Genomic DNA, 26,225 nt, shown 5'->3' on the forward strand with positions numbered 1-26,225 from the left:
TGCGCTCCATCGCTCTTTGACAAACCCCGAGCTGGGACAGAGTCTGCGTTTCAGGGAGATTGGCAAATCTCCCTTCATCAGTGTCTTCATGGAACAGTAGCTCTTCCAGGAGTTTTCGATTCGTCGATCGACTTCCTTCCCTTGTCTGTTATCAAAAGAGACTAGCTGGCCCAAGTAGATGTGCTCGTCGACATAGTGTATTTCTTGCCCGTCCACCTCAACCTTACACTTTCATGAAGCCAGAGAAAAAGTTTTTTCTTCAAAAGTTGGAAAAAAAAAAATTTTAAAGCCAATTTGTCACGAAAATAAATCATGAGTTCAATTTTTTTTTCAAGTTATAGGAAAAGGGGCTTACCAGTATAGATCATGCATAGAAGGCACAAAGAAAGTTCACGAAGAAAGTTTTGACTCGATAGTTTTATTTTTTGAAAGTTTGAATCTTTCTTACACTGATTGAAGTACTATTTATACGTGGGAGAGCCATGCTTCGGCACGAATGGGCCGGCTCGACCGGATAAATACCACGTTCTCACAGAAAACCGGCGTGAAACAGCGCTTGCGCTGTGTTTCGCCGAGTGAGTGAGTTTACCGGAGGCCCAATCCCCTAACCCCCTACCCTATTCCCTTCCCTACCCTCAACTATTCCCTTCCCTTCCCTTCCCTACCCTCCCCTATTACCCTATTCCCTCTTAAAAGGTCGGCAACGCACTTGCAGCTCTTCTGATGCTGCGAGTGTCCATGGGCGACGGAAGTTGCTTTCCATCAGGTGACCCGTTTGCTCGTTTGCCCCCTTATTTCATAAAAAAAAAAAAAAAAAAAAAAACTATCATCAAATAACTTGCACTACTACAATCACACACTTTATAAAATAATGGTTAAAGGAAATATTAGTATTATATTATAGAATATAAGAAAGTTAATAGCGCAAAAGTAAGCGGTTAAGCGGCGCACGTAACAGGTGTGGCGCGGGGAGAGATTCCGACTCGACTGCCGCACAGTGGCGAAAATACCGAAAAACATGGCAAAAACTAAAAATCTAAAAGTAATCCGAAACCAGTTTCTTTTTTTGTGCGACTCAAGACAATAGACCGGGCTATCTATCTGCGTCGGAGTCGACCAACATCCCTGCCCCTAGCTTGTTAAAACTCAGTCCAAAGTTTGACTAGTCCAAGGGCGGATGCGTTTTGTGTTTTTTCAACATGAAGTAAAATTAATTTTTTGTGGTATTTTCCTACAAATCCTGTTAATATTTGCTGTGGATTCCATTCCTGGAGGGAAGATATATATAATTAAGTTTGCCTAGAAAGTATGATTTATGACACATATTTTTTTTTAGGGTTGCAAATGTCGTAGTGTCTAATTTACTATTAAATATTACGTTCATTGTATAGAAGTATGATTTCTTGCCATATCCATTGTTGGAAATGGTCATAATAAAAGCGTTATACATCTGTTCGCTAAACCAAGGTAATTTTTAATGCGACCAAACGATACACTAGAACAAAATAATCTATACTAATGTTATAAAGCGGAAGAGTTTGTTAGTTAGTTAGTTTGTTTGTTTGTTTGAACGCGCAAATCTCAGGAACTACTGGTCCGATTTGAATTTTTTTTTCAGTGTTAGATAGTCCATTTATCGAGGAAAGCTATAGGCTATATTTTATCACGCTAAGACTAATAGGAGCGAAGAAATAGAGGAAAATGTGGAAAAAACGGGGGGGAAATCATTTGAAAGGGTTTATTTGAACGCGCTAATCTCAGGAACTACTGGTCTGATTTGAAAAATTCTTTCAGTGTTAGATAGCCCAGTTATTGAGAAAGGCTATAGGCTATATTTTATTACGCTAAAACTAATAGGAGCGAAGAAATAGAGGAAAATGTGGGGAAAACGGGGAAAATTATTTGAAAGGGCTTATTTATCTCAGGAACTACTGGTCCGATTTGATAAATTCTTTTAGTGTTAGATAGCCCAGTTATAGAAAAAGGCTATAGGCCATATTTAAAAAAAAAGTTTTTTTTTTGTTTTTTTTTTTTGTTAACAGACGTGCAAATTTAAACATTTTGACGTAAGCGTGGCTTTTGATCATTTACATAACAGAAAATAGCCATGGCCTAAAAAATTTTGTCATTTAGACTACTGAAATACTTAATTCATCACGTTTTTTTTAATATTATTTGAATAATCGACAGCCTTGCCCAGAAAACTGATCACGTTGAGCTATAAACTATTTATTCTTATTACTTTTTTATTTTATTTTTTTATGAAAGAAGGGGGCAAACGAGCAAACGGGTCACCTGATGGAAAGCAACTTCCGTCGCCCATGGACACTCGCAGCACCAGAAGAGCTGCAGGTGCGTTGCCGGCCTTTTAAGAGGGAATAGGGTAATAGGGGAGGGTAGGGATGGGAAACACAGCGCAAGCGCTGTTTCACGCCGGTTTTCTGTGAGAACGTGGTATTTCTCCGGTCGAGCCGGCCCATTCGTGCCGAAGCATGGCTCTCCCACGTATATATATTAGTTTAAACGTTCTCATAACAAATTAATAGAATTTAGGTTTTTGCCATGTTTCTCGGTATTTTCGCCACTGTGTGCCGGCCGGTTCGAGTTGTACGCTCTGAGCGTACGCATAATGTAACAAATGAACCGGTCCTGCAGTAGTGCGTGGCGCGTATCGATAAATGCATGTCGATATGATGTGTGTGATGCATTGAATTTATTTATGATGAAAACCTTCTCTATCTTTGTAAAACAAAAAAGAACAAGTTTAATGCGTTAGATTTTTCACAAAAAGCCATTGATAAAAAAATACTTACACAATTTTTTTTTCTGAAACTTTGGTTTTTCTATGTTTAATTCCATGAAATTTATAACATATTGCCTGTGTAAGCGTAGCCCACAAGTTAAGCTATCAAATGAGACCTTTTTTATTTTCATAGGATATTTACATGAGAAGTACTGGTCAGATTAGTGTGAAAGCCCGAGAAAAACTAAAATGGCTGCCATTTTAGTTTAGCAAGCTAGGAATCATTTTTAGAAAATGGAATTTTATTCGTGACTTATCGAATACCGAGCGAAGCTCGGTTAAATAGCTAGTAATTCTTATTGGAGACAACTAAGAATTAATCTCTCAGGGTCGCGTTACTAGTTCGCGTGTCTTGATCAAATTTACTTTACCCATTTATTATTACTTTTAAGAAATTTTTGAACATTAAGTTTAAACAATCTAAGATGACTATGATTATCTAATCACAACGAGTCCTGATGTTGATTCGGTCGACCATCTGCGCGTTAGCGGTTCCGAGAGAAAACAGAGTTAACAGAGAGGTCGGAGCGTCAACCGGGCAAATGCCTAGCTCTAGACCTTGAGACACTGACCTGGATTGATGTGGAGTGAAGATACTGAGGATTGTACCTTATATCCTTCAATACTACATTTACCCGGACCTCGGTATGAGTTTCATCGAACAATACGAGGGCTGCTATTTATGTATCCGGAACTGGCCACTTACAAGAACAATATTTAAAAAGTAATTACAACATTTGAAAATAGAACTCTTTGGTTGAAGAATACATTTTGTTTCATGTGACTGTCAATTATTTTTCCATTGTGGCGTCATTTTGAAAATTGCGTGTCTTCATTTGCCATGGATTTAACGCGTGAACATTTTCGTGCAATGATTTACTACGATTTTCGGCGTGGGCTAAATCAACAACAGTGCTTTATTCAACTCACCGCAACTTTTGGAGATGAAGCACCATCAAAAACCACTGTTTATCACTGGTACAGTGAGTTTAATCGTGGGCGGTCTATGCTCACGGATGAAAATAAAGAAGGTCGCCCAAAAACAGCTGTTGTCCCACAAAATATAGATGCTGTGCGGGAACTAATAATGCGTGATCGTCATGTTACATATCGCGAGATAGAGGCGTCCTTAGGCATAAGTATGACGAGCATACATAAGATATTACACGAACATTTGGCTGTAAAAAAAATATGTTCGCGTTGGATTCCGCACAACTTGACAATCGATCAAAAACGGGCTCGTGTCGATTGGTGCAAAAAAATGATAAAAAAATACAACCGTGGTACGTCAAAAGCCGTTTATAATATCTACACAGGTGATGAATCTTGGATCTATGCATATGACCCCGAAACTAAACAACAGTCAACGGTGTGGATGTTCCAAGATGAGCCGAAACCAACAAAAGTTACTCGTGCAAAAAGTACTTTGAAGCAAATGGTCGCCTGTTTTTTTGGAATTAATGGACATGTGGCTACAGTGCCATTAGAGAATCGTAAAACGGTTAATTCTGAATGGTATACGACCATTTGTTTACCAGAAATCTTTGAAGAAATAAGAAAGGACAACCGACAACGCAGAATCATATTACATCACGACAATGCTAGCTGTCACACCTCAGCTGAAACAACTCAGTTTTTGGAGGGTCAAAAGATCGAATTGACTGGTCATCCGCCGTACAGCCCCTGATTTGGCACCTAACGATTTCTTTTTATTTCCATACGCGAAGAACAAATTACGTGGTCAACGTTTTTCGAGCCGCGAAGAGGCTGTTGATGCGTTCAAAATGCACGTTTTGGAGATACCTCAATCAGAATGGAAAAAGTGCTATGAAAATTGGTTCCAGCGTATGCAAAAGTGTGTCGATCATCGCGGCGAATATTTTGAAAAGCAATAAAACCATATTAAATTATATATGTTTGTTTCTTTTTTTAATTCCGGATACATAAATAGCAGCCCTCGTACTGTGACTTCTAAAATAGTCAAATAAGCTTCTTCATTAGGAAATGCTTGTCTCTTGTTGCTACAATAAATTTAAAAGGAGAAGAATAGAAATATAGTAAGACCGATCTGAAAAAGACAAGACATCTGTGAGAAAAACATCTAACAACTACAACACCGAATTAATGGAAATTATGGTTTGTACATACCACGGCGGCTGCTACAAACTAATTATCGGACTTCGGATTTGAAAAAATGTGATATCAGCATCATAAGACACTTACCGCTATTATTTATTTTTAGCTTATAAGCCAAGAGATCTATAAAATAGGTGATTTTTTATTTTGATTACTTGTATGCATTTGAAGACTTCGCCCTTTTTGAAAACTAGCTCTTCTTCTTCTTTTTATTATGGCGGCCTCAGTGAGTTGCCAATATCAGAGTGATTTTGGGGAAACCAGCTTCCAATGATCTATTATCCAACTCTTGACAAAATGGCAAATGTCAATGTCAATTGCCTTAAGAAAAAAAACACGATACAAACTAAAAAAACTTGAAAGCAAAGAAATTGCAACGTTACAATACACCTCCACAGTCCACTAACGAAGGCTTCGAACCGGTGAGAAACTGCGCTGCCCTCAGCGTCGGTAATACAATCCTCAAATTCAAAGATGCAAGAAGAAATAAAATGTAACTATAACGCAACAACTAAAACTTAATGTTTCCTACCAACCCCTTGACAACTGTTGTGACAACAAAAAAAAAAACAACAAGACTAACACAAAGAGAAACAACCTAACCGGCAACACAAACCCGCGACACACTCGTATCCTACACCAAACACATAACAAAATATGCACACAAATTGTACCGCCAATTGTGCGCTCAACTCTCCTATCAGTAATCAAACCCCCACCCCGCCAATCGTCAGGACCATTGTTACACACATTTTAAAATTCTCTTCTGTCCGGACACATCGCGATTTGTTGTAGTAGCAGAAAAGTTTGTTCACCTCTGCCACCCACTACGCAAACCTGAACCCTGTTTTTAAAGGAGAAACTCACTGTTAACTTCGAAATCAATACAGAGAAAAAATAAAATAATAAATAATTAAATATATAACCACTCCTATGCTAAATGTAGGGTGACAACCGTTTTCGAGGTATCAAAGACCGCTCCGGTTTTAAAACTAAAATACCTTTTTTTGGTTGGGACTACTAACTAAATCCTATATAACTAACTAATCCTAATGTGTAGCTATCAAATACGTACCTACTTTATTAAAGCCATCACTCTCATATTTTATGAGTGTGCCCGACAGGTATAAAAAAACCCTACTAAATAACTTAAGTAACTAAAACTAGCCTAAAAGGGCCTTTGCCTTGGCTCCGCCAGTGCTCTCTGCAGATACCTGACACACGTAAACGTGGCCTACGGCATGACAGATTAAGTTACTGGCCTTGAGGTCCTTAACATGCCAAGTGCCCAGTGGCTTTCCATTATAGGAAACGAGCTCGTACACCAAAGGTGAACGAACTTTTGCCACTATGCACTTCTCATATTAAGGAGCGAGTTTAGAGGCTTTGAAGTTAGCAGCATCGCTTTGAATGTAACTCTTCCGCCAAACTTCCTGACCTTCATTAAAAACGACTTGCCGCCTGCGCAGGTTGTAATATTTTTTGTAATATTTTTTTGGTGTTGGTTTGATGCGCTTTAAGTATTTTCTCTCTAACCTTTTCAAATACCTCTTTCAAAATACCAAACTCGCCTGAATATTCTTCTCGCGGGACAGTAACCTCATAATCGCAATCATCCGATTGCTTATAAAAATAACCATTTATAATAGGTTCCCTGAACATAAAATTGTTACACCTAAGGCTAATTAGACAAATAGACAATAAATAATGTTAGGGGGACGAAATCTAAAAAAAAAAAGGTTCCCTACCAGGAACCAAAAAGAATGGCGAAAACCCCGTGCACTCATTCATAGCACTTTAATGCGAACCGTATCTTAGACAAATTCGCGTCTCAAGTACGATGATCGTCCTTAACATAAGACGAGACTGCTGTCATAACAGTTTTGTTATATCGCTCGACTAGACTAATCTATGGTGTATATCTAGGGCCATAATGTACTCTAAGTTTATTGTACCGTTCCAACAGTCTACGAAATTCCGATCCCGTGAATTGAACCCCATTATCGGTAATTACGGTTTCTGGAATCCCGTGCGTTAGAAGAACAAAATTTTCAAACGCCTTCGGTACCAATGTACTAGTCGCGCGACGTAAAGGAAACAGCATAGTATATTTGGACAAGCAATAGGTTAATATTAATAGGTTTAATACGATGCTAAGTGCGTTTTCCAAATTATCCGGTGCTTTTAGTCTCACTATTCTCACCATGTACTCAGGTAAGTTGTATAAAAATACATTCAATGCTATATTATTATAAATTATGATTTTACTTTTCTTAATCTCATCGTTATCTATTCTATTGACTTTAGAAATTAAATTTGATCTGACAGTTTGTATCCTATTGCAAAAATCTATATCGGTTTTGTGAGTTCTAATTTTCTAATTTTCTAGCTCTGTAAGCTGCTGCACGAGATCCAGTGAGTCGGATAGGTGCCGTGCGGGGCCGACCATGAGAGATGTGCTCTGCTTGCTGACCGTTCGGTGTAGTGAGAAACCGCGGCCTGGGCGACTCCGCATTGGCATCATCATGCCAATGCGGAGTCGCCCAGGCCGCGGTACAGTGCGGCTAATGGACGAGGTACCCGATGAGGCGATGCTGGCTAGCGCGGTGCGGAGGGGCGGGGAGTGCTGATGATGGAGGCGTGTTCTGTCGAGGGTCACCAATGAAGTGGGCAAGGTCCTCCTTGCGAGGGTGATCGCTTGCCCGACTTTTTGTTTAGAAGGTGCAAAGGAGAAACTAATAAAATAACGCACCCAATGCACAAGTTGAATTATTTTAATGTTATGACAAAGGCCGTGTTCGTCGGCGTATTTTTGGACAAACCTTTTATTGCGCATGTCCAAAAGATGTCATGGCAACGCCATAACAAGTTGCTGGTCAAGTCGTAAACAACGTCTTCATTGTTTATACATGATTAAAATAATAAAAGCTAAACATAAATACATAAGCTTAAATTGTCTAACAGCCGCACAAATTATTGATTTAACACTACGATAGTGTTTGATTATTTTATTTTAGAAAATATGGGTATGGATCACTTGAAAAATTTAAAAATTTAATTATTCTTTTTTAATGAAATAATAGGGCAAACGAGCAAACGGGTCACCTGATGGAAAGCAACTTCCGTCACCCATGGACACTCGTAGCATCAGAAGAGATGCAGGTGCGTTGCCGGCCTTTTAAGAGGGAATAGGGTAACAGGGGAGGGTAAGGATGGGAAAGGAAGGAAATAGGGGAAGATAGGGAAGGGAATAGGGTAGGGGATTGGGCCTCCGGTAAACTCACTCACTCGGTGAAACACAGCGCAAGCGCTCTTTCACGCCGGTTTTCTGTGAGAGCGTGGAATTTCTCCGGTCGAGCCGGCCCATTCGTGCCGAAGCATGGCTCTCCCACTGGTTTGTTCATTGCAACGTCACCAACAAATTGCAATTGGGTTAAATGTCAAGTCGTAAACAGTTGAATCGGTGATTTCTAAAACCCCACATGTGACACAGACCTAACTTTTCAGGAGACAATAAAAACTAATTATTAATTTATTTTGTGGTTATTTAGTCGTTTTTTCAGTTTATATGTAAAATATATAGCCTAACAAGATATGTGAAGGTTCGTTTCGTATTTTAAAATATTCCTATATTGTATGAAACCAAGATAAAATTGGATCACATGTGGGGTTTTCGCAAAAACTACGGTTTTGGTAAAGAAATCAATAAGTTTCTACAAAATTATGCAACTAAAACAAAAAATATATACATGAACAATATATTCATTAAATAAAAAGTTGTTAATCTTACAATCCAAAGCAACCTTAGTCTAAATTTTCGGTAATTTCGACATCACATGTTGGTCGAGCAAAAATTTCAGTATAGAAGTTTTTGTATTCTTCTGGGACATAAGGGAAAAGTTTTTTCAGGTCATTCACCTTCTTTATATTGATAGGCACATAGCCCTCATTATATACCTTCAAAATTGGAAGAGACACATCACTTCTACTTCCAAATTTGAAAGTATGTTTATTGATATCATTGTCAATATATTTACGTGCAATGATTATTCCTCTGTCTTGATAAAACAAGTGCATGTAAGTTAATATGTTGAAATTTTCTTTTGCATCTTTTTTTACCTTTTTCCCATGTGACTTTAGAGATATTATATTTTTTTTTAGTAGGCACCCCACCAATCTTTGAAATTTAAGACGTCACTACTTTCAATCTGAACTACAGTGAAATTCTTTTTAGTTGAAGATTCTTCAATAATTTTGCATATTTGTTCCATAGAATACAACCGATCCATTACACGGAGTCTACGTTTTGCAACACTAAAATTTCTGTCACAGGGCAGAAATGAATGGCCTCTGATGGGAAAGTACTGATTTATCGAGTGAAATCTTCCAGAATCCACCAATGCTAACAGAAACCTAGTGACAGTGTTGTTTTTATTTTGCCCACCACATCCATCAGAAAATACGTATAAATGCTTCACTGTGCTTGGGATATTTTCATTTATGTATTTCATCATAAAGGAGCACACCTCGTTGGGTCCCTTTTTCGCCTGACCTTCGTGATATACATAAAACAATGATTTGCTACTGAGCAAGTCATGAATATTGAAGACATTGACAGTTAACTGACGCAAATAGAAAGTTTCTTGAATAGGTATAGCAGGTAGCTGCAAGTTTTGCATGTAGTCCAAACATATTCCTGAAACTTCCGGATTAGCTTTACATTCTTCTGTAACTTCTTTCATCTTAGAGAAAAACTTTTTTGCTCGTCGTTTATGTATCATCATTTCAGCTGCTGCAGTGCGTTTGGCAGCATCATTCAAACTTGGACTTTTAAGCTTCAACTTAAGATCCTCACATTGGCAGCATGTATCCACTTGTGGTCTACCAAATGAAAGATTGAAATTTTCTTTGAAAACTTTCAAGTAAAATGGATAGTTAACTTGAATATTTCTCTGAAAACGCCTGCCACATCAGTTTTACGTTCAATTTTTCATCTAAGTATCTGTATTGCCTTGAGGAATAATGAGCTTCCTTAACGGGGAATTCTGAAATGTGTTCTTTTATAGCATTGACTGTTGTTCCTGAAATGGCATTAGCAGATGGGCCAACACCTCTCATGTCTCGAGGTGCTTTTCCCTGAAGAGTTAGTTTTTGTAGGCGCCGAACTCTGTCTGATGTGATTCCATGTAAGCTTATAAAGGCTTTTTTGCACACAGTTTCAGCTCCGGAGGAAGGGGAAACTTGATAGCTAAAGGATGCAGCTTTATCTTTTTTCGCAATATGCTCTGCTGATCTTTTGCGCTGCCTTTTGAATGGTTTTATTCGAATCAGACTTTGGAGATAAGCGTCTTGTTCGTTGTTCGAGAACAGACCAACGTTTTTTTTTTTTTTTTTTTTATATGAAATAAGGGGGCAAACGAGCAAACGGGTCACCTGATGGAAAGCAACTTCCGTCGCCCATGGACACTCGCAGCATCAGAAGAGCTGCGTTGCCGGTCTTTTAAGAGTAGGGTAATAGAATAGGGTAATAGGGGAGGGTAGGGATGGGAAGGGAATTGGGGAGGGTAGGGAAGGGAATAGGGTAGGGGATTGGGCCTCCGGTAAACTCACTCACTCGGCGAAACACAGCGCAAGCGCTCTTTCACGCCGGTTTTCTGTGAGAGCGTGGAATTTCTCCGGTCGAGCCGGCCCATTCGTGCCGAAGCATGGCTCTCCCACTGGTTTGTTCATTGCAACGTCACCAACAAATTGCAATTGGGTTAAATGTCAAGTCGTAAACAGCTGTTGTCGTTGCCATGGCATGACATGATTTGGACATGCGCAATAACTAGGTTTTGCAACGAATGCGCTAAAAATTACACCGACGAACACGGCCAAAATCTATCAAAAAGTATACAAGTCAAATAATCATAAACTAAAGAATACAAAATAATATGAAAAAGTTTTATGGAAGAAGTTTAGCTATGTACACTCGTCACTACAATATAATATTCATTTAATTTTTAACACATATAACACACTTAAAAATAATAAGTGGGAAACCAGATTACATTAAAATGGAAGATTTTTTCCTGGATTAACAGATTAACAGTGGGCAAGGAAGGTGAAAAAGTTCGACTCACCAACACGCCGTATCCATTTTGCAAAGGAGAATGCCCATAAATATATGGTATCCCGTACCATTTTGCGTCAAAACGAAACTTGGTTTTTTAAAGTCTATGATTATCATTTAGCTCCTATAAAAATTACTTTTTAAACAAAACCGGGGTTTCAGAGTTATAAAATGTAAAATAACCTCAATATATATATATATATATATATATATATATATATATATATATATATATATATATATATATATATATATATATATCACACAAACATTTAAGTAAGATTCATTTTTATTTACATAAAAGAAAAATACCTATTTAAATCATTTATTATACTCCTGCAATAAATTCACCTAAATCATACAACATGGTGGAAAATAGAATTTATAATTAAGCAATTAAGCAATCATAAAATTCTTTAGGCTGATTTTAGTGTCACGCGGGCCGTCGTCGGTAAGGATCGCTCCGTATAGATCGATCTGTATGAAGCTTTAAGTAGTATACGGACGGGTCCGTATGGATTCGTCCGCAATTAACTCTAAAACCCTCCTTAGGGCGCTTTTAGTGTCACGCGGATTTGCTCACGCACGCGGGATTGGACCGCATGCGTAAAATTTCACGCTGCGGATCATACGCAGCATGAGTTTCAGTTTTCTACGGGCTGCGTAACGGTATAGACGTGTTCAAAAATGATCAATGTCAAAAGAATATCTGTCGCTTACATACTTTACAAACGACGAAACAAGAAGACAAGAGTACATGTTGATCCCTTTCTTGAAAATAGGCTTCTTGCTGGGGCGTTTGTTACACACTTTGGAAAACTACAAAATAATGAACGTAAATTTAAAAATTACTTTCGAATGTCCATTCGTTCTTTTGATGAACTGTTGTGTAAAATTGAGAATAAGCTACAAAAAAGCAGTTTACGAAGGATTACAATACAACCGATTGAGAGGCTCGCTATTACATTAAGGTAAGTTTAAAATTTTAAATATTTAATTTCCTGCTATGATTTAGTGGAAAGGGATTTGAACAGGTAGGATAAACGTACCAATCCCAAACCAGTAAAGGACTTTTTTGACTTCAAATTACTGTCATGTGTAAATTTACATGTGCAAAAAAAAAATTTTGTCATGTACTCTGGTCAACTGCAAAAATGTTAAACAAAAATCAAATCAATGATTTTTCGGTAGTTGACCATCGTGGTCAACTATTGAGACATCATACAACACATGTTCTAGTAATTATCCAGTCTAAATAAACGGTATAATAATGATTTTTTGTTTGAAATATCGTAAAGTAACGCGTCATTGGTTATTAATTGTTGAAATTTCATAAAATAAGATTATTTCACTCATAAAATGTCACCATTAAAGTGGAATCATTCCTACCTTTCATCACACGCTACTTATTATAATATAGATAAAAGTTATAGGTTTGCACATGACAGTAATTTAAAGTCAAAAAAAGTCCTTAATTGGTTTGGGATTGGTACGTTCAACCTACATACACAATCCTTTTTTTTATCTGATAAAGTACACATGGCCACAGATCAAGTTACCCAAAACCAGCATAAATGGAACTCGCGCCTTGCGTATTATCATACTTAGGTAACCCGTCGGAGTCCCGCTTATACTGGATTTGAGTAACTTGATCTGTGCCGTGTGTACAACCGCACTCATATGACTAAACAAACAATTAGAGAGAAACTGGAGAAAAAAAGTTAATCGTACTCATTTTAATAAAAAGAGTTTTATTCATAAATTAAAAAATCAAATTTTACATCATTCATTTCTTTGTAAATTTGTATCCTGAGCGTTGACATTTCTTTCGCCTGTAGATGATGTTGTTGCTGGGGTATAAATTACGTCATAAGACGTGATATTAAACAAGCCGCTTTCAGTCGAAATAAGAGTTTCATTGTCATTCACTGCAGCAGAACTAATAGCATTGTCGTTAAGACTCGAAGTATCCTGGATTATACTATTGGTTTGGTAATCTTGATTTATCGGTGACAAACTGTCAAGCTCAGTAAAAGCACTAGAACTTGTTGTAGGTATGGGACTGTAGTATGCAGGTTGTGTTTGACTTTCCATTTCCATAACTATATTTAACACTTTTGTTCTGAACATTAGTTTTTGATATCTAGTGAATCTTTTTAATGAAGGCTGCAGAGACTGAAAGAAAGCCAAATCCTCACTTTCTAGCTCCAGTTGATTAGACTTTAAGCATTCTAATAACTGTGCCTCAAATTCAGATGGTGCTTGCTTTTTAGATTTTACTTGTTTTTGTTTTGATGTTGGGTGAGAACTTTCTTGACGTGAAGTATCTGGTTGCGTGGACTCATTACGTGTTTCTAAATTACGTTGTGATGTTAGTTGAGAACTTTCTTGACGTGAAGTACCTGGTTGCGTGGACTCATTAGGTGTTTCTAAATTACTTTGTTCAGACATTTCTTCACAGAGTGACTCTTCTCCAGCAGTTTCCGTTGTACTGTCTAAGAAAGTCAAAATGTCATAGTAAGAATATTTCTTCTTCTTCTTACTCCCAGAGCCGGATGGCTGATTTTTTTCAGATATCTTGTCTTTCTGGTAAGTGTCCCTTGCTGTTCGCCAGCGTTGTTGTATTTTCTTGTCTGAAATGACAAAATATAATAAGTAAGTGGCAAAAGTACACACAGTTTCAGATCAAGTTACCCAAAACCAGTACCAATAAACGGAACTTGCTAGGGCCTCGCCGGGCGGCGAGTCGTCTACGATAATAAACAACGCATGAGTCCTGTTTATACTGGTTTTGGGAAGCTTGATCTGTGGCCGTGTGTACAAATCTGATATTAGTTGGAAATTTAACTGCATTCGATTAAAGGCCCTCATTAATTCACACATGTTGTCAACTTTACACTGTCTCATGAAGCATTAGATAAATCAAGCAATATATATATACCTATATAGAGTGGAAAAATAAGGCCGCAGTTGAAGGAAAAGTACCCATAATATTGATGATGGCAAATTTTACTGAATGGAAATAATTCATTTTTTACAAAAATAATTAGAACTTCATTTAAGGATTTTTGGAAAAACACCGGATTGAATCGGGAAATTTTTTTATTTGTTACAGTAAAATTTGCCATCATCAAAATTAAGGTGAAAACTTCCGGAAGTCACTAGCGCTGTAAGTTTTTAATTGTTTTAACAAAAATTTTCTTTATTTGCATCTGTCAACCTTCATGAAGGAGGACTTGAAATAAACGATATTTTATTATATTATATATATTTATTAGATTCCTTTCATTTGCCGGAAATTTTACCATAGGGGTTAATTTATACAAAGAAGATTTCTTATAAAATATTTACAGCATAGTTATGTGTCTCAAATCTGCTAAAAGTGGCCACTTTTAGCAGATATGAGATACATAACTATACTTCGAACTTTTCATATGAAATCATAACTGCATAAATACCCCCCTATGATAACATTTTCGGCAAATCATAGAAATCTAACGTAGCTATAGTACTGTAGTTAAAACGAATTAAAAACTTCTAGCGCTAGCTACTTCCGTGCCCTTTCACCTTAAGGGTATTTATTTTTCTTCTGAAGTAAAATTCGAGCGGTGCATGCTGTCTTATGTCTGATGTCAGCATTATTAATATATTATGTTATCATATTATTAATATATTGTTTTTGTTTTCAGATATTTGGCAACTGGTAATACATTCACTGATCTACACTATTCCTATATGATTGGAATTGCAACAATTAGCGAAATAGTAAGACAAGTTTGTTACATAATATGGATTGAACTAAAGTCTGAATGTATTCCACAGCTTAATGGGATCAAATGGAAAGAAATCGCAGAGGGATTTCTCACATATACAAATTTTCCTAATTGCTTGGGTGCTATTGATGGAAAACATATAAGAGTGATTCGGCCGCCGCACAGTGGATCACTATATTTTAATTATAAGAAATATTATTCTGTAGTGCTCCTCGCAATGTGTGATGCTGATTATAATTTTACATATATTAATGTCGGTACCAGTGGAAGCAACGCCGATTCAACCATCTTTAGAAGGAGTCAATTGTATACGAAACTGGAAAGTAACACGTTGGGTATCCCTGACCCGCAAGAGTTGCCTATTATTTGCCCCGAAGTAGCTTATCCATCTAGTGTAAGAGCAAAGTTGCCGTTCGTGATAGTGGGAGATGAGGCATTTGGTTTATCATCACATGTGATGCGGCCTTATGCTCGTGATAATTTACCTTACAAAAAGAAAATATTTAATTACCGTCTGTCCAGAGCTAGAAGGTACATAGAATGCACTTTTGGAATTATGTCAAATAAATTTAGAATATTTCACAGATCCATGACTGTCAAGTTAGATCTAGCACAATTAATAGTCAAGGCGGCATGTGTACTTCACAATTTCATAAGGAAACGGGATGGCTACATGGTCAGCCATACATTTGTCACAAATGGTTTTACGGGACCACTACCCAGGCAGCAGACTGAAAGTAGTAATACGTCGGCAAGTAATATCAGAGATATATTTGCAGATTACTTTATCAATGAAGGAAAAGTCTCCTGGCAACACCGATATATAATTAATTAACTAAACTCAAAAGGTTTTAGAAGGTTTTTGATGTTATTTGTGAATTAAATAATTATGCTTATATTAATAAAGTAATGATGCTTGTATAAATAAAATAATGAACCAAACACATACCCGCCACTTTTCTTTCCTCTTCGCTCAAATTTTCGTAGTTAGGTGCCAATTCCTTCAAAATATCTCTCCATGAAGCCTCCCTCGCGTCCCTGTTTTTGTATAATTCATTGCGTTTATCCCACAAAACGGGCCGCAGATGAACTTCAATGATTACTCGTTCTGTATCGATTTTCATTTCGGTAGTACAATACGGCGCGTGTGCCCCGCTCGTCTCTAAAATGGGCACTGAAGTTGTAGGCAGCGCTTACGCATGCGGATACCCCGCACCGGGGTGACGCCCCGCACAGCGCCCCGCGTCCCGCGTGCGTTTATCACGCTTTACAATAGATACCTATATGAAATTGTTCTTTGCGGATGCTACGCATGCGGGCCAATCCCGCGTGCGTGAGCAAATCCGCGTGACACTAAAAGCGCCCTTAATGCTTCATACAGATCTATGCGGAGCGATCCATAACAACGGTTCGTGTGACACTAAAACCAGTCTCATACATAAAAGTACCAGTAAACGTCAGTTTCAAAACAATTAACAAATATACAGTGGTTAGATGTACTTGCAGCTCGTTTGTACACAGAAGAAATCATTTTTGGGTTTGCATAGTTTGATTAAGGGAGAGGAGGCAACTGAAGTATATCACTTGATCCAGTATTAGTCAGAATACCTCTGAACAAACCAGGGCGATTGGAGTCTTGCTCATCATAACGTCACACTTCCCTTTCAGCTGACCACCAGCAAGCAGTATAAACTCGTTCCAATCTTGAGATCTAAAAAGTGATATGTATAATGTAATATAGTAATATATTCATTGTGTTCTTAAATCTTACAAATAATAGTGACAAGAAATTAAAAGCACTACCAGCAGTATCAAATATTGGAGACTAAAAATGAAACATATTAATAGGATATAACATAAAATAAACAAAAATTATTACCAAGTGCAACGGAACTAGTCTTTCTCTCATGACGATCTTGTCTTACAGGATATGTTCTTGTAGTAGGTAGAATAGACTGACCACAAGAAAAACATACTCTTCTATGACCAAAAGCAGGTAAAAAGCCTTCACTGGTTTTGTTTGCTCTGACCAGAATCTGTAGTCAGCTGCAATAAAACAATGAATTAAAAAGTGTTTGTAATATATTCATACAAATAATACCTATACTCTAAAGTCTAAATGGTACTTAATTGTGAATTCAAAGACTAAATAATTTGTCAGGAAATAGGTACTCCCATACATAGAATATTGTGCCTTTTTACATAGAATTTATTATACTTACTTTACATATTCAGAATATAAATTAAGGTGTGCTTACCGGACTAGGAGTTATCCAAGATTGTAATTAATAAACATTGGAGTAGACACGTCTTGTTCTAAAGTACTACCCGTTCACGCTAAGTTTGCCGCTGACTATGTGACGTCACTCGAGGGGTAGCGTCAGCAGAAAAACAAACTACGCTTAAAATATTTGAAATATTTTTTTATAATTTCTGTATAAAAAACAGGCTTTAAATATTTTTATTTATTTATTGTATACTTTATTACACTATAAAATACAAGTACAGAAAAATACAGGGAGTATGTACGTACAACAGGTAAGTTTTTTAGTATACAGTGCAATTAGATAAAATTAAACACAATGAAAACAATGGAAGTTAGTGTTTAATTGTATTTAATCACTAACTTCCATAGTTTCAACATCAGATATTTCATTTTCACTGTCACTAGAACTTGTTTCGGTGTCACTTTCTGACTCTGCCCCAACTGAAATTATAAGTTCTCTCTCGTTTATTTCTTGCAAACGATCGCTTTCCCAATATTGCTGCCTTAATCTTTCAACGTGGTTGATTTCTCTCTTCCAGTCTTCTGCAGATATACTTCTTAGAGCGTCGCGCGTTAATTTTTCGATTTCTTTTTCCGATTGTGACACGTTTTTTTCGGCCACGCGCTGTTTTACTAAATTCCAGATATACTCAATTGGGTTTAAATCACATTGATAAGGCGGTAGCCGCAGAACCTCATGACCATGCCTTTTAATGATTTCGTCTATCTCATATTTTTTGGGTGGCGCGTTCTGCTTTATAAGACAGTATAACTCAGGGTTAGTAAGTTTTTCTTGGAACTCAATATTCCTTTCGCGCAACCAATTTTGCATAGTTTCCTTTAAAGAATTAGAAGTTGGCAGTTTGTCTATCTGTTTACTATGATACGGTGCGTTGTCAAGAACAATAATTGAATTAGGCGGCAGATTTGGCAGGAGTTGCTCATTTAACCACTTGGTAAAATTTTTATTATCCATTTCGTTATGATAATCTCCACTTTTGCTTTTGCATTTGTACAATAGCTCTGCGTTTTGTACAAAACCATTCTCACCTCCTGCGTGCACAATTATCCAGCGTTGGCCTGGGTTATGATTCTTTTTTACACTAGCATCAGCAGAGTTTTGCCAATATTTTGCTACGGTGTAGTGACTATGAATCCAAGTTTCGTCTAAGTAAAAGACCGGTTTTTTCTCTGCTCCGAGTATATCATTTTCTCGCGTAAATATCTTGCCCTCCAGGCAGTAATTTCTAGTTTTTGTATCAAGAAATCGCGGGCCTTCTTACATTTTTTGAACTTATAGCCTAACTTGTCCTTTACTATTTTCCACAGCGTCGTTTTTTGTCCAGGAAAATGTAATTCATCTTTTGCCGCGGCTAAAATTTTTCGCAGGGTGGGTATTTGTTTTTTTACTGTATAAAATCTATTTATTATATTTCTAAAGGCAGCATTCGGATCTGGGCAGCCGCGACCCGGCAGTGGCGACCAGCTGCCGCGACCCATTGTCGCTGCTGTGCAGCGCTGCTAGAAGCTTACGGATAGCAGCGTCCGTGACCCGGGCAGCGACTGCCACGTGCAGTAGTCAAACAGCACTCAGTGTGAACGCTTGTGCATTCCAGTCGTGTATAAAATATTCACTATGTCTGACTATTTAAATATACGAAAGCGAGAACTCGTGAAGAGACTGATAGAAGACGAAGAAGAGGATGATGAAATAATGTTGATCTTGCTATCATCAAAGAGGAATAACATCGATTCATTATATACGTCCAGAATTGATGAAGGCACCTATCAAATCCTGATAAAACGGCACTTAAATGTAAAGGAAAAGAAATTCAGGGGTTACTGTAGACTAAATAAAACTCAATTTCAATTTGTACTTAGTTTAATCAACAGTGATATTCAACCAATGAAAAAAGGATCAATAACAAGCGAGGAAAAATTATTTCTCACTTTAAGGTAAAAAGTTATCTATAGTTTGTGCGTTTTATGATGATATGGGTGACACATAATAATTGACAATAGTAGGGAAGTTACCTAAAAAAATAATCGATAATTTAAAAATATCGAATCACTTCGTAAAGGAATTGCAATCGAAATTATCGATTTCATACTGACGTTTCAGAGTGGTGCCGGCGATTTAAGATGGCCCCCCTTTTTATCGATTTGATTTCGATTCAAAAGCGTCAATCTCTATTGGCATAAGTTCCGTTTCATGCATCTGACATTTTTCAAATATTTTCGTAACAATAATTTTATACTCCTATTTCACAGTTAATATTTATAATTTTATATTAATAAGTTAGCATTTAGCAACTTTTCATTTTTATCCATTTATAATTATAGGAAACATTTGTTTTTGTAGATGGAATATAATTTATTACATTTTGATTTTTTTTTGTTTTCTTGTAAAAAAATCCGTAGCAAGGAATTTGAGAAGTGTCACCCATATCATCTTAGAACGCACAAACTATAGCTGGAAATATGTGTTGGACATGTTTTCTGAAGTATTTGTTGGAAAATTAATTGTATTTGGAATACTTAAGTCAGTAGGTTCACAGAGTGGACTGATGGGTGATGCGACGGAAGTTATCGGAGAATAAGGGTTTGATGAAGAATTTTCACCAAAAGGGGGACTGCTTGAGGAAGTACTAAGACCACTAACACTAGTATGCTCGTTTAGGCTCCTTAATTCATAGTCGGCTAAAATATTGAAAACTTTAATTTTCGCTTCTACTCTTAAAGCAGGAGTAAGTTTTTTTAGCATTGTCCCAACGTGCGAGCAAAACGATGTAATACCATCCACATCTTCTTTGTCCTGGGTTGACTGAGGTGTGAGGGCTTGAATTTGGGCACGCCTTTCAGCGTCCCTTTCTTTCCAGTAGTTGAGTAGAGCCGCCTGCATGGTACTATTTTGATTTTGTTTCTTTTTTTTCAATACGCTTCCTGTAGATCTCCCTGTTTTTTTGTTTCGTTTCTCATCATCAGCAGTTTCTTCAACGTCTACCTCTGTTGCACTCGATGGCGCATTCACCATTATTATTCCGCTTGTTCCTTCGCTATTCATTTCTATTTCGTTAGGTTCCACGTTAATGTCTTTCTCTTTATTCAAAAAGCTTTCATCATAATTTGATACTTCATTTTCGCTATCATTAGTATCATCAGTTCCCTCAATATTACATATAGTTTTTCTTTCAGTGGGAACATTTTCCAAAAAAGTTAGTCTTTCCATTAAAGGCCATTTTTTTGACTTGCTGCCGGCTGCTGATCCAGTTGGTAATTTATTTTTGCGCTTAATTCTTTGATAGGAATCTCTGATGCATTTCCAGCGTTTTCTGCAGTCATCACCTAAAACAGATTTAAAATTCATAGTATAAATATGTTGTAGTTACATATTAAGAAGTCTACTTTAAAATACATATTATTGTTAGAATTCTGTACAAAATCAAATAATATTTTTCAATTTCAGATTCCTAGCAACTGGTGAAACATACGCATCTTTAGAATTCAATTATCGTATATCGGCAAGCTATATAAGCAGAATAGTCGCACAAGTTCTTGCAAGTTTGCGAAAAAATTTAGTACCAATTTTCCTGCCTGTGCCAACGGAAAATCATCTAAAACAAACTGCTGAACATTTCTGGAATAGGTGGAACTGTCCAAATTGTTTTGGAGCAATTGATGGCAAGCACGTACGTATTAAATGTCCGAAGAACAGTGGATCGATGTTTTTTAACTATAAAGACTACTATTCTACTGTATTATTGGCTATTGTAGACGCAAACTGCAAATTTATTGCTGTTGACGTGGGCTCATATGGGAAGGAAGGGGACAGTGGTATATTCAAAAAGTCAGCTATGGGCAAAAAAATTATGTCCGAACAATTTAATGTGCCTCAACCGGCAGCCTTACCAGGAACAGATATCTTAACCCCACATTATCTAGTTGGCGATGACGCGTTTGGATTAGACGTCTACATGATGAAACCCTATTACAGAACTCATATTAGAGGCGATCGTGGTAAAGCGATTTTCAACTATCGCATCTGCCGAGCAAGACGAGTCACAGAGAATTCTTTTGGACTTCTGAGTCAGGTTTTCCGAATATTATATTCACCTATAGCAATTAGACCAGAAATATGTGATGACTTAATTACTACACTATGTTGTCTCCATAATTTATTAAGGGATGCTTATTTAGAAAAAAATGGAATACCATATTACAGTTACGACAAAAAAAAAAGAAAACCAACAGAGAACATGCTTCCACTGACACGTACGGGAGGATTTCGGAACATAGATGGATTTCGAATCAAAAATATCCTTAAAGATTACTTTACCTCAGAAGCTGGAAAAGTCTCATGGCAAGAACAGTCGATAAACAGAATGAACTAGAGCACGAACACGACGCACAGCAAGCTTCATTTGTCATTTAAATGTTTATTTGTAATAACTATGTAAAAATAAAAAAAAGTTGGTACTTACTTGTTTTATTGAGTTGACTACCAATATGCTCCCATATATTATCTCTAACAACATTATCCTTATAGCTTTTGAGTTGAGGAACGTAAAGCGGTGGGTTTTTAGCAACTAACTCAACTAAAAACTCGTCATTTTCATCGGTAAACGTCGCCATTTTGTCACCCTCTACGAACGGGCAGCGCGACCCAACTGCCACCGGAGCGGCTCGGCGGCGCTGCCAAGGCCGCGCGTAGGCCACGCCCCCCGGCCGCGCTGCTCGGTCGCTTGCGTTGGTTACTATTGCATACAATTCCCTACGAAGCGGTGGGTCGCGACCGCGGTCGCGGCTGCAGGGCCGCGGCTGCCGGGTCGCGACTGCCCAGATCCGAATCATACCTTAATACCGCAAATCATAAAATCATCAATTTCCAATGGTGGTTTCCTTTTCTTGCTTTTTCTTGGTGTCGAAAGTTTTACAACTTCTGTACTTACACCCGCTTCAGATGATGCTTTTTTGGACTCTTGTTTTATATTTCTTAGTGTGCGTTCCGATACACCAGTCGCCATTGCCGCGCGTTTCATTGCTTGATCAATAGGTATTATAACACAACCGTTTTTCTTTTCATTTTCAAAAAAAGTCATAACCTTTAACGCTATATTTCGTACATCACTTCGAAAAGTCTTTCCTTTACCCATACTTAAATGAAAAAAAAACTAGGTAACTGAATTTATTAATTACACGCGTATGCGATGATGTTGTCAACGATACTGAGAGGGCGATTCAGCGGTGCGGTAGGCGGTTGGGGGAGGGGACGCGCATTCCACAGACCGGCAAACTTAGCGCGAACGGGTAGTATTTATTATTATTTTGTGAAATTAATCAGAAAAATAAAAGACGTATTCGCAAATGTCACAATGACAGATCACAGATGTTAAAAAAAATGCGTCGGTTAGGGATGCAATCGATAAATCGAAGTCTTTGAAAAAAATCGATTTTATGTCTAATAGCAGCACTGAATCGATTGTATGATGAATGTGTAATGGATTAGCTTAATTAAGCTAATGAATTATTTCAATAAATAATATTATCATCTGAAAATTGTTATTAAAGCAAGTAACATTTGTAAAAATTGGAATAACGATTGCAATAACTGCTTTAGTCGAATGAATCGATATTGTTATAATATATTGTTTGATGTGTAATCTGTGGTGTCTAATAATGCACTACATCACTAAACGAATGTGGAGGGAGTCATTTAGTAACTTTTATTCTTCGATTTAAATTCCGGGTTCAAAAATTGGATTCCTGACGTGTAATTACGTAAAAAATTCGAAAAATAATTACTATAAGAGTTTCATATTGACGCATGAGAATTTATGGTACCGACCTTGGGCATTCTCCTTTGCATTGCAAATTTCTTTTTTCCTGTTGGGGGTGCCTCAATTCGGACTGGCCAGTGCCCTGAATTTTATTTCACGAGATAAAGAGCACCTAGAACCATGTCGCGTATTTTAAATGATAACTTAGGACTTTCAGTCTACAAGAGACGTATCACGTACTGGTTATTTCCTAACTGATAATTTAAAAAAGAAAGGGTGGTAAAATTGAAACAACTACTGAAGCGGTACGCAAAGGGAGGTCACAAAAAATGTTTGTTTACGGATCAGATTTTTTTTACAATTAAGCAACATTTTAACAAACAAAATGGTTTTATTTATGCTTAAAGTTCTAAAGTTCAACATCAAGTTCAATTACCAAGAATGGTCCTTCCAATAAGGCTCCACGCCGGGTCATAAAACTTGGTCGGTTTGGTCTTCAATCCAATACAAGCTTGTCAGTTAAACTAAAGGTCATTTTTATTAAGTAGGCTTAATACAATTTAATTATTTACCCGTGGTGCTTCCCCCTTTGTTCGGACATTAATGTCACGAAAATTTGGCTGTCTCCCGCTTTGCTTGGGGAGGGAAACTATCATTCTTCTGATTGATTTCGTTGCGGGTCCCAAGACAGATTTAGCTTGTCCCTCGGGCATCCCTGAGATCATATCAAAGGGTTTTTGTGGTAGGTTACCACTGTTGATCCTGGCGACACAGGAGTTGCAGTGGTGGGAATATGTGGTGGGTCATTTGCTCGTTTTAAAAATAAGTCAGTGCAGAGAGAATTTAGACGAACTACACTTCGTTCTGAAATGGAGCCGCATGGGATATTTGCAACACCCATAATTTTAATAGGCACCGTGGAGATAGATTCTAGTTCTAGTTTTTGTTATAACGCCTTAGTCATGAATGTGCCTTGGCTGCCTGAGTTTAAGAGGCATCGCACCGTTGATTGTTTGTTATTGTGAGAATTGGTTACCTTGATTGTAACAGTAGAACTTGATAGACAGTCTGCGAGGCTGAAAAATTGATTGTTGTCGTCAGCGGCGAGAGCTGACTACGCAGAGATGCTCGAGCCTGAAGCCTCTAGGCTGCGAAAGGCCGTCTTGAGGTTTTGATAGAAGGTAGTCCAAACACAAGAATAACTTATTTATGGTATTTATTCACTATTACATTAATGGTTTGTCACTGTTTATTTCACTTTTGTTCCCTTGGTTTAATAACAGTTTAATAATGTCGTCTCGTGGCATGGTCTGTTGCTTTTTCCTTGTGAGTTGTATCAAGATGTCGGCGCTTGGGTGGCGCTAGTGCACAGAACAATATACTCTAGCGAGAAGAATCTTAGCTCCATATACTTATTCTTAGGAAAGTTTTCCCCAACGCCTTACACCATCTATAAAAATACCGCAGGAACTACGTAGCGAATTACATCACAACTTTGTGAGCAATGGCGGGAAATTCAAAATGACTTAACTACCTACGCTTACACGAGCAATAAATAAAAGCCGTCACGTCACGACCACATGAAACAGTTTGCTGAAATACATGTGAAGCAATGTTGCTCTTTAAAACTATATAAACAGCAGTATTGCTGTTTCAGTTATTGCCATAAATTGATTCATGTGGTCATGACGTTATTTGACTAATATTGCAAAGAATTAGAATTTTTTATTGCTCGTGTTAGGATTTATTACGTAGGTACAGGGCCGGATTTAGAGGTCGAGAGGCTTCGGGGCAACAGAGGAGTGGAGGCCCCCTGGCCCCAAATTATTTTCCAAATAAAGTGGACAATTTTTTTCAGTTGAGTTTTTCAATAAATAATTTATTGTGGAACCAAGTATAGATTATTTTATTATTCAACAAACATATAAATATAATCGGAAACGAGAAATATCTGAAATTAAATTTTAGCGTTAACAAATGGAATCTTCCGAGCTTTTTTCGTCGAAAAATCGTTGATGATTTCGCTGAAATCCAGTTCCCGGAGTAGATCACTTTCAATACTCAGGAGAGAAAGCTTTGATAGACGATTTTGTCCCATCGTGGTTCGAAGCCTATTTTTTATAATTTTCATTTTTGAAAATGAGCGTTCTCCCGTGCAATTTGATACCATCAAAACCAAATACATTCTCAATGCAATTTCAAAGTTTGGGAATGTAGCTCTGAAATTTTGATCTTCGAGAATTTGGTAGTAAAATAGTTCCGGAGATTGGTCTTTGCCATAGTCCTTTTTGTATGAGTCGATCAAAGATACAAATTGGACCAACTCATTACCAAGACTAGGTTCTAAATCATCCTGATAAACTTTCACCAATGCCTCTGCTGCAGCGTGCAGATTTTCAGCATCCATCTTGTCGATGTGATTGAGAAATCCAAATCTCGAACGTACAGTTTCATAAGCAAGTCAAAATACTTGAAACTTATAGTTTCTTAAAAAAACTTTATTAAAACAAATACAAAGGATTACAGCAATTACAAGGTTATATATTAAACTAAAGTCTTAACTAAGGTGAAGCTACAGTATGAATCCCCGTTCTGCCGCTTGTTGGCCTTTATATAGCAGGTGGCGCGGTAGTGGTGGTTTCCATGAAGTAGCATTTCAATGGTCCTTTGTTCTTGCTTCCAACAATAATGTTTACTCTGGCTTATTGTTTATCAGCAGCGCTCGGTTTACCGTCCAAGGTGTCATCATCGACGTTTCCGGATGGTCTTCATATACTTTAGTATTTGGATTAATGTTTGTGTTAATTTCCTTTTTAAAACTAACTGTGAGGTTCCGGGTGGCGTTACTCTCCCCCCCTAAATTTGAAGTCCGGGATTTCCAAATTCCGGATCTGAGGAATTTAAGCAGAATTATTAATATTATAATTATGGTTAAGGTTGTTACCCAACTGTACTGGATTATTTGGTGCTGCTGGTTGAAGTCGAATGCTTCCAGATTCTTCAACTGTTTTAACCTGTTTTCAACCTTTTTAGGATCGTAAGTAAGTTCGATCTCCGTTGCTGTTTCGATTACGGGGATCTCGATGTTTGCAATAATAATTTTGTCACTGGACTCCTTTGTTTGCAGCATTTTCAAGCCTGAAACATTCAATTTGCAATTCTCGCCATAGAGTATATTGGAACCTTTTAACCATGTTATCTCTTTATGATTATTACAGTCGATGCTGACTTCCGTTGTTTTATTAAAATACATGTAGATACTTTTGGGTGATATTTCGGTGATTTCCTGTATGGGACACCTTACATGGACAGTTTTACATTTATTACTTTCTTTTCTGTATATTATCTCCGTTTCGCA

The 26,225-nt window shown here is 37.4% G+C and overlaps 2 protein-coding genes and 1 long non-coding RNA gene across 3 annotated transcripts; 2 read left to right on the forward strand and 1 right to left on the reverse strand.

Annotated features, from left to right (window-relative positions):
• Nucleotides 1-11,604: 11,604 nt before the first annotated feature.
• Nucleotides 11,605-15,833, forward strand: LOC121725391 (protein ANTAGONIST OF LIKE HETEROCHROMATIN PROTEIN 1-like). Its single transcript, XM_042112301.1, has 2 exons — nt 11,605-12,022; nt 14,741-15,833. The coding sequence occupies exons 1-2, from the start codon at nt 11,739-11,741 to the stop codon at nt 15,657-15,659; spliced, it is 1,203 nt and encodes a 400-aa protein (XP_041968235.1). The 5' UTR covers nt 11,605-11,738; the 3' UTR covers nt 15,660-15,833.
• On the reverse strand, nt 12,782-15,843 carry LOC121725392. Its single transcript, XR_006035378.1, has 2 exons — nt 15,774-15,843; nt 12,782-13,684 (listed from the first exon to the last, which is right to left on the reverse strand). It is a non-coding gene; the product is annotated as an uncharacterized LOC121725392 (long non-coding RNA).
• A 3,662-nt stretch (nt 15,844-19,505) lies between these two features.
• Nucleotides 19,506-21,481, forward strand: LOC121740531 (protein ANTAGONIST OF LIKE HETEROCHROMATIN PROTEIN 1-like). The gene is made up of 2 exons (XM_042133271.1): nt 19,506-19,735; nt 20,557-21,481. Exons 1-2 carry the CDS (start codon nt 19,665-19,667, stop codon nt 21,479-21,481), a joined length of 996 nt encoding a protein of 331 aa, XP_041989205.1. The 5' UTR covers nt 19,506-19,664.
• Nucleotides 21,482-26,225: the final 4,744 nt, after the last annotated feature.

The sequence above is a fragment of the Aricia agestis genome, chromosome 3 (genome assembly GCF_905147365.1).
Source record: "Aricia agestis chromosome 3, ilAriAges1.1, whole genome shotgun sequence".
Lineage (NCBI taxonomy): Eukaryota > Metazoa > Arthropoda > Insecta > Lepidoptera > Lycaenidae > Aricia > Aricia agestis.